Genomic DNA, 9,251 nt, shown 5'->3' on the forward strand with positions numbered 1-9,251 from the left:
AACAAAAGGCTGGGAAAGACATTCATCTTTTGTCTTTTGCCCTTCGACTGACAGGACAGATGGTTTCTGAATCTGTACATTTAAGAGGCATCTCATTAAATAAATGCTCAGATTTTTATTTCTAATTTTCCTTTTCTACAGTCTAGAGCCAGATCCAGTTTTTTACCTACCGGGGAAGTTTATCAACTGGTATTCCGGCATCTTGAGTTTCAGGCTCTGGAGCCCTGAAGTCAATAACATTAGAAAAGAATGAAAACCATTGGTGAAAAATCAAAGAACAGAGAAATAACATGACATGGCAGTTTGTGTGCTTGCTTGGTATTATACGGCACAGAACTTCTTACTCATGCATGCTGATTTAGAAGGGTCCTAGAAGGATGGACCCCCAAGTAATGGCCAGTAGATTTCCTTCTGATTCTATGTGGGGGAAACTGGGGTATACTTTGGGGCTCCATCATTGTATATACCCATCTCATTTGACTCTTTGGCAATGATATTATGCAACTATCTTCTATAAATTTGTACTGCTCTAAAATGGTTCAGAATAACTTTTCTCAATAGTGTGGGTTAACTCAATTTTTTTTCATAATTTTAACAATAATACACATTCATCACAAACATACTGGGAAATTTCCAATAATATGAAGAAGAAGTAAAAATTACCCATAATCTTTCTAATCCTGAAATTCACCAGTAACATTTTGTTTTACTTTCCCTGGTCTTGTAGTTAATGCACAGATACACAGATGTGCAGTATGGATGTGTGTAAGGGAAATCTTGGGATCACTCTGCATATATTCTGGCAGCCTACAGCTTTTACTTAACATGGTAAATTACGTCAAATATTTATTTTATTAGATGTTTATATGGTGTCTAGTCTTATTTGTCAGAAAAAACAATCCACACGAATCTTGAATGCTCAATGTCCACACATTTATGTTCAATTCAAGGTGAAAACAATATTTTTCTGCAGTACAATACCATTACCCTTTTCCTGCTAAAGCTGGACAAATTGGACTCCTGTAATTCTCAGCCACAACTCCACAAGAGGTGCATCGAGTTTTAAATAAGGTTCCTGAAAGACAGGTGTCAAACAAGTCCAGAACTTAGTGTCCTCAAGAGCAACTGTATCCATGTCTGAAAGGTCAGAAAATAATTTAGTTTTCATATGTTTATTTTAATAATAGGGTCTATCCTAGGAATCATGCATAATACAAAAGCAGGCAGTATTGTTTAACCAACCCAAAGCAAATGCCTTGAAGAACGTCTTGATCTGGAGGGGAAATAACTAGTTACATGACTAACACGCAGCCGAATGACCTTGGAGTGATGGTTCAGATGGTCAAGAAGAAAGAGGCAGTTCAACCTAAAGCTAAGGACATGATTTACTAATTAGGTACATAGCTATAAGAGGTCAGTCATTATGGAATATGCAATGAAATCTTAACTTTGATTTACTAGAACTTGAATCTCTTCTATAAAAGCAACTCATTAAATAAGCAATTAACTAATAAATAAAAAGAATTAATACTAGCAACCATTTATTGAGCTAACACAGTAATGGTGACCATAATTTATTAGGTAATTGCCATGTGCCCGAGATATGCTGTGCTATAGACTGTTTCAGTCTGCCCACTATGCCTTCTTTGGGTCTCATCCCTCCTCTACCCTATGCTGAGCTGGGGGAGCTATCAATCATAGTCTACATATAAGCTTGGCCACAGGCTCCAGACTAGTGCATTTTTAGTACACCATTCTAGCACTGGTATTTGGTCAAAAGTATGAGTTTGTGACCCAAACGAGGCAGTCCACAGGGATATTCTGAGCTATCTGTGATGGTTAATTTTGACCGTCAACTTGAAGGGATTTAGAATCACCTAGTATATATACCTCTGGGCATGTCTGTGAGGATGTTCCCAAAGAGGTTTAGCAGAGGAAGGAAGACCCTCCTTGAACGGGCTAGGGTCATGGACTGAATGAAAAAAAAAGAGTGAGTGGAACATTAGCATTCAACTCTCTGTGCTCCCTGACTGCAGGTGCAGCCCGATTGGCTGTCTCACACTCCTGATGCAACGCCTTCCCTGCCGTGATACACTTGTACCCACAAACTATGAACCCAAATGAACCCTCCCTTGATTTGTTGTACATTAGATTTTTTGCCACAGCAACAAGAAAAGTAACTAACGCACTATCTTATTAAAGGTGGTAGTTCATCTTGATTGTCAAGTTGGTTAGATTAAGGCATGACTAGAAGATTATAGAACATTGGAGTGTCTTCGAGGGCATTTCCAGATGCAATTAAATCATGTAGGCACTGGCCTAATGAAGGGTTTAATCCATTAATAATTCTACAATTTGAATAGACTATTGGGAAGTGGTAGAACTGTGGAAGGTGGGGCCTAGTTGAAGGAAGAAGATCCCTAGAGTATGTCCTTGGGAAGTGAGGGGAGGTATATCTTGTCCAGGCCACTTCCTGTTGATGCTCTGCTTCCTGTCTTCCATGATGTGAAAGTCTCCTCCTCCACATGCTCCCACTGCCTTGATGTTCTCCCTCATCAAGGACCCAGAATCAGTGGAGCCAAGATTGTGGAATAAAACCTCTGCACCCATGAGCAAAATGTCTCCTCCTTTGAAGTTGTTCCGTCAGGGATTTTGTCACAGCAACAATGAAAAATCTGACTAATATACTGAGTGAACATGAGCCTGAGAGCCACCAGATGCTTCTTCCCCTAGTCAACTGAGGGATATCAGCTGCGCAGGGAGACAGGAGGCTACTGCAGCGAGGAAACAAAGCTGAGAGAAGGGAACAGGCTGCCCCAGGGCACCTCAGTTTCTGTAGGCCACTGCATCTATCTCTGCCAGCTTTAGTGTGAACATCTTCGCCATATTGACATCTCTGAAATTCAGAGGTGTCCTACAACTGTTACTGGCCAGATGATGGATGTGACAGTGCTGTTGTGCTCATGGGCTTGTGGAAGGATGGCACTGGTCACAGAAAAGTGTGGAAAGTTGATTGTTGACTCAGTGGTCTGGCTAGACACATGAAGCCCTGGAAATTACAGCCAAAGGACCATTTAAAATGAGTCTTGATTGGGAGAGCTAAGAAAGGTCCAACCTCAACCTTACAGCATGAATCTCAGCAGCTTGGATGGAAATCATGGAGGAAACAAAAAATTAACTTGATGTGGAACTAATGAACTATGACCTCAGTATAACTTTGTTCTCTATGGTAAAAACACCGACAATTTAAATTTCCTATAATGGCCCAAAGGGCATGTATACCACCTATGCTGGAGGTCTCAGATCCACCAATATGATCACTGCCAAAGGATGACATGAAAAATCCTTTAAAAGCTTGTATAGACTTCTGGACAGGGCCTCATTTTCTCAGGAGCAGGTTAGCTCAGGCCCTTATGTAATAAAGGATAAACTTCTGCTTTCTGAGTACGATTAGAGTCTTCTCTAGTGCCAGGTCAGTCTTGGGTTAATTCCCATAATAGTAACAGAGGGATGTTCCCCTAGGTACACCACTGTGGAAAATGTAGACCTCAATACCTCCAAGTCATTCGAAAGTCACTTAGAGGAGTTAGGTGATGAGAAATAGCTTAACCATTTTAGTTCACTTGATTTTATATGTGCACAGGAATACTATCTCTAATAAAAATCTTTACATAAGCTTTAAAATTTTTATTTTTAGTTGATGCATAACTGCACACATTTTCAGGACACAGTATAGAAATTCAATTCATGTACATAAGTGCAGAAAGGCTAGGTAAGGCTACTGGTATTTCTATCCTTACATACTTCTCATTTGGGAGTGACTGGCGCTTATATATCTGTAGTTTGGAGCAACTACAGATGTGTATCACCACACTTAGCTTAGGATACATCTTAGAATCAATAGCATCTTGAATTTAATGAAATGAGGGATCTCTCTTATATTTTTACTTAAGAAGACAGTTCTCATCCACTAATGTGCACATGCATCCTTGTCTGATTCTTCAGAGAGCTCTGGAAGAGAGAGATCTTATGGCCCCTGCTTTGTGCATGACAAGGAGCATGGCCCACATGCTGACATCGCAGAGAAACAAGCAGACACATGTGAAGACGGCACACACCCAGCAGAAGCAAGTGCCGCCAGACTGGGCTAACTGTAATCAGCACCCAGTTTTCCTTATCAAGTGACCCTAAGCTAGCGGAAAGCAGGCATTTTACTGTGCACATGCAGAACAGACAACACAAGTGGCTGAGCTGCATCTGCAGCTTGTACACTAGAAAATTCACTCCTTGGGTTTGCAGCTTTGTAGACTCTAATGCTAATGGCCTTGGCCAGAAACCCTTGCCTACCCCATTATGCTCCTATGTCCCAGAGAGAAGGTGGCGGTAAAGGAAAGAGGACCACAGAGGGAACCAAGACAAACTACATGGATATTACAAACATGGTGGGCTTGTTACATGGAAGGGCCTGAGCTGACAGCTCCCTCAGGCTCCAGGGTGGGGTAGGATGGCCTCGGTGGCAGGTACACGGTGGGGACAAAGGACAAGTAAATGGATGCCCCCCAGGGCCATGTCCAACCCACCACAGTGGTCCCAGGATCCAGCCCTGTCTCCCCTCACTGGCCAGCTGTCACAGCATAACCTCCTTCCACAGAAGCCCCAGGACTGGGGGCTTATGGCTACGCAGTGTTTCTCCAGTGTACTGGAGCACTGACGCCATGCACTGGGGGCTTTTGGGAAAACGCAGGTTCTGTTTCAGTCCCAGGGGGACCTGTCTAAGCAGCACCCAGCAATATTGGTGGTTGGTTTTCAGTGGAGTCTTCCACTAGCAGGTTGCAAGTGAGTGATGCCAGTAGGCAAGGTGGTGTCTTGCTACCAGCAATTCAACTACCATGGGGCACCATGTCCCTGAGGGAAGTGCCACAGCACTCTGGGGGAAGGACATTGGTGGTAGGGGTGGAGAGGGTGTGTTTAAAGTGTTTTCCCTCACCGTGGATTTCTAGCAGGTTCTTCGTACCAGCCTTGCGGTGCAGCTCGTCGATGTTCTGGGTGATGACAACGACCCGCCGGCCCTGGTCACGCAGCCGGGCCTCACACTCAGCAATGGCCAGATGCCCAGGGTTGGGCTCCTTGCTCCGCATGACCTCCCTTCGGTAGTGGTAGAACTCCCACACTCGTGATGGGTTGCGGGCAAAGGCCTGAGGAGTTGCCAGGTCCTGTGGGGAGAGAAGCAGTCAGGGAGGGACCCATGGAGGTGGAGACTGTGGCTATGAGGCCAGGCTGAGGCCTATCAGCTCAAGGCCCAGACCAGGCAGTAACAGCCTAGATCCCAGTCCTGGGACCAACCCATGTTGTAGACAGGTTGCTCCTAACTCCCCACCAACAATGAGACAGAGGCTATGCAACCTGTCTCACCCCACAAGTAAGTTATGAGCAGGAGGGGAAGTAACATGTACCCTCCTACAGAATCTCCTCTCCCAGAGTCCCCCCAAACAGGAAGTCAATCTCACTGTGTGCTTTCTCCAGGGAAAACATGAAACACAGAATGCCCTAGAGAGATAAAGAAGTTACAACAGGAGGAAGCTCAGTTTGTAGGACTAGAGCTGGGCTCACACCTAGACACAACTGAACACAGCAGTGGAAGTGCACATCACACCACACACATACATGCACCTACACATGAACTATACATATGTACAGGCATAGACACACAACTGTACATACAGCTACCTGTATTTACACATAAACCACACACATACATGTACACATACAACTGTACACAATATACACAGCTACATTATTTAATGTGAAAACTATACATAAATGTATACATACAACTACATGCACTTATACAATTATGTATACTTACACATAAGCTATATATATGCATATACATAATGGCATACACTCATAGTTACATGTACTTACATGCAAACCACACATATATGCATGTGTGCATACACACATACACATGTATACAGCTATGTCTTATTTATGTAAAATCTATACATAGATATATGTATACACACAACTTCATGTATTTAGCTACATGTACTTACATACAGGTATGCATACATATAACTACACATATACTATACTGTTACATGTACTTACATGCAAATAACTCTACACTACAGCTATATGTACTAACATACAAATTACATATATACATATACACACAATTATGCAATATATCCAACTATACACATATAGTACGTGAACTTACAAGTTATACATATGTACATGCATGTGCACAAATATTCAGCTATATGTGAACAAATAGGTTCACATGTTCATACAACCACATAGATGCAGTTACATGTACTTACATACAAACCACATATATACACAAACTTATAGATATATAAGATATAAACATATATAGATACTTATAGCTACTTACGAGCTTCACAAATATATATACATATGCATGCATATATACAGCTACATATACTTAGAAGCTACACATATACATGCATATACACACAGTGACACACATCCACCAACAATGAGACAGAGGCTATGCAACCTGTCTCACCCCACAAGTAAGTTATGAGCAGGAGGGGAAGTAACATGTACCCTCCTACAGAATCTCCTCTCCCAGAGTCCCCCCAAACAGGAAGTCAATCTCACTGTGTGCTTTCTCCAGGGAAAACATGAAACACAGAATGCCCTAGAGAGATAAAGAAGTTACAACAGGAGGAAGCTCAGTTTGTAGGACTAGAGCTGGGCTCACACCTAGACACAACTGAACACAGCAGTGGAAGTGCACATCACAGCACACACATACATGCACCTACACATGAACTATACATATGTACAGGCATAGACACACAACTATAATGAAATTCCTAGAAGTGAATTGTTAGCTAAAAAAAATGCAATCTTTTCATATCTAGAAGATAAAGAAAGTGACTGCTTACTCAAATTTGTGATCTTGGGCTGAGAATGTGCCTCAGCGGAGTTTGATTCCCAATGTTGTCCTTCTGCCCCACAAACTGCCATTTTATATGTGTGTAGTGTGGTGGAGGGTGTGTGTGTGTGTGTGTGTGTGTGTGTGTGTGTGTGTGTGTGTGTAGTGTATCATGGTGTGTATGTGTGGTACATACACATGAATGTGTAGGTGTGCACGTCTGTCCATGTGAATGCAGAAACCAGAGGAGGACATTGGGGGTATTCCCGTCACTCTCTGCCTTACGCCCTTGAGACAGTCTCTCACTGAACTGGAAGCACATGGCTGGCCAGCAAGCATCCTCCTGCACCCCTGTGCACGTACCCCCAGGATCCCGTCTCTACCTCCCAATGCTGCGGTTACAGGCATACACAACTATGGATGCTGGGATTCAAACTTAGGTCCTCACGCTTGCAAAGCAAGCACTCTTACCAGCTGAACCCATCTCCACGGCCCCAAATTTGCTACCTTAGCAGCACAGACACTGTGATGGCACCCAAACCAAGAGGACAAAATGATCACTGCCAATTTCAAAGCATTTCCCCTTGTTTCAAGCATCGGGATGGATTCTGAGTCAAACTCTGTTATAGCTCCATTCAGAAAATCCTTTAAGTATTCTAGAATCATTACTAACCTGAGCTTGCCATTTTCTCCAATAACCTCCAGCTCCTCTGAAAGTTGGAACCCCACTCTCAGCACTTACACCAGCCCCTGAGATGATGGCTATGTGCTTTGCATTTGCAAAACACTTGCGAAAATCTGCCATATCTAAACAGAAAATAAGATCTGTGTCAATCCAGTACACCCTTGGATGTTTCTATCCCACATCAGTTGTCTATAGTTTGAAATTTGACCTTGAATGAAATTATAATGTATAGTTATTCTAATAAAAACATTCCTTGGGTTTCAGAGATGTTTTAGTGGTTAACAGCACATACTGCTTTTGCAGAGGACTGGGGTTCGGTTCCCAGAGCCCATATCAAGTGGCTCTTCTCCAGTGTACTGGAGCACTGACGCCATGCACTGGGGGCTTTTGGGAAAACGCAGGTTCTGTTTCAGTCCCAGGGGGACCTGTCTAAGCAGCACCCAGCGATATTGGTGGTTGGTTTTCAATGGAGTCTTCCACTAGCAGGTTGCAAGTGAGTGATGCCAGTAGGCAAGGTGATGTCTTGCTACCAGCAATTCAACTACCATGGGGCACCGTGTCCCTGAGGGAAGTGCCACAGCACTCTGGGGGAAGGACATTGGTGGTGGGGGTGGAGAGGGTGTGTTTAAAGTGTTTTCCCTCACCGTGGATTTCTAGCAAATATTGGTGGTTGGTTTTCAGTGGAGTCTTCCACTAGCAGGTTGCAAGTGAGTGATGCCAGTAGGCAAGGTGGTGTCTTGCTACCAGCAATTCAACTACCATGGGGCACCATGTCCCTGAGGGAAGTGCCACAGCACTCTGGGGGAAGGACATTGGTGGTAGGGGTGGAGAGGGTGTGTTTAAAGTGTTTTCCCTCACCGTGGATTTCTAGCAGGTTCTTCGTACCAGCCTTGCGGTGCAGCTCGTCGATGTTCTGGGTGATGACAACGACCCGCCGGCCCTGGTCACGCAGCCGGGCCTCACACTCAGCAATGGCCAGATGCCCAGGGTTGGGCTCCTTGCTCCGCATGACCTCCCTTCGGTAGTGGTAGAACTCCCACACTCGTGATGGGTTGCGGGCAAAGGCCTGAGGAGTTGCCAGGTCCTGTGGGGAGAGAAGCAGTCAGGGAGGGACCCATGGAGGTGGAGACTGTGGCTATGAGGCCAGGCTGAGGCCTATCAGCTCAAGGCCCAGACCAGGCAGTAACAGCCTAGATCCCAGTCCTGGGACCAACCCATGTTGTAGACAGGTTGCTCCTAACTCCCCACCAACAATGAGACAGAGGCTATGCAACCTGTCTCACCCCACAAGTAAGTTATGAGCAGGAGGGGAAGTAACATGTACCCTCCTACAGAATCTCCTCTCCCAGAGTCCCCCCAAACAGGAAGTCAATCTCACTGTGTGCTTTCTCCAGGAAAAACATGAAACACAGAATGCCCTAGAGAGATAAAGAAGTTACAACAGGAGGAAGCTCAGTTTGTAGGACTAGAGCTGGGCTCACACCTAGACACAACTGAACACAGCAGTGGAAGTGCACATCACACCACACACATACATGCACCTACACATGAACTATACATATGTACAGGCATAGACACACAACTGTACATACAGCTACCTGTATTTACACATAAACCACACACATACATGTACACATACAACTGTACACAATATAC

The 9,251-nt window shown here is 44.2% G+C and overlaps 1 protein-coding gene across 3 annotated transcripts in view; it reads right to left on the reverse strand.

Annotated features, from left to right (window-relative positions):
* The window catches only part of Sirt5 (sirtuin 5), a 45,353-nt gene that overhangs the window by 13,178 nt on the left and 22,924 nt on the right, over positions 1-9,251 (reverse strand). For 2 of the 3 annotated variants that reach the window (XM_008831601.3, XM_029562825.1), the window contains exons 1-4: positions 7,584-7,717; positions 4,988-5,213; positions 988-1,075; positions 171-224 (exon numbers count right to left, since the gene is read on the reverse strand). In XM_008831601.3, coding sequence (XP_008829823.2) covers positions 171-224; positions 988-1,075; positions 4,988-5,213; positions 7,584-7,715 — 500 coding nt within the window. In that variant the 5' untranslated portion in view covers positions 7,716-7,717. Of the gene's footprint in view, positions 1-170; positions 225-987; positions 1,076-4,987; positions 5,214-7,583; positions 7,718-8,453; positions 8,680-9,251 lie in introns of those variants that run through there. The other variant, XM_029562824.1, reaches the window with a different exon arrangement.

The sequence above is a fragment of the Nannospalax galili genome, unplaced genomic scaffold (genome assembly GCF_000622305.1).
Source record: "Nannospalax galili isolate Female #2095 unplaced genomic scaffold, S.galili_v1.0 scaffold72, whole genome shotgun sequence".
Taxonomy (NCBI): domain Eukaryota; kingdom Metazoa; phylum Chordata; class Mammalia; order Rodentia; family Spalacidae; genus Nannospalax; species Nannospalax galili.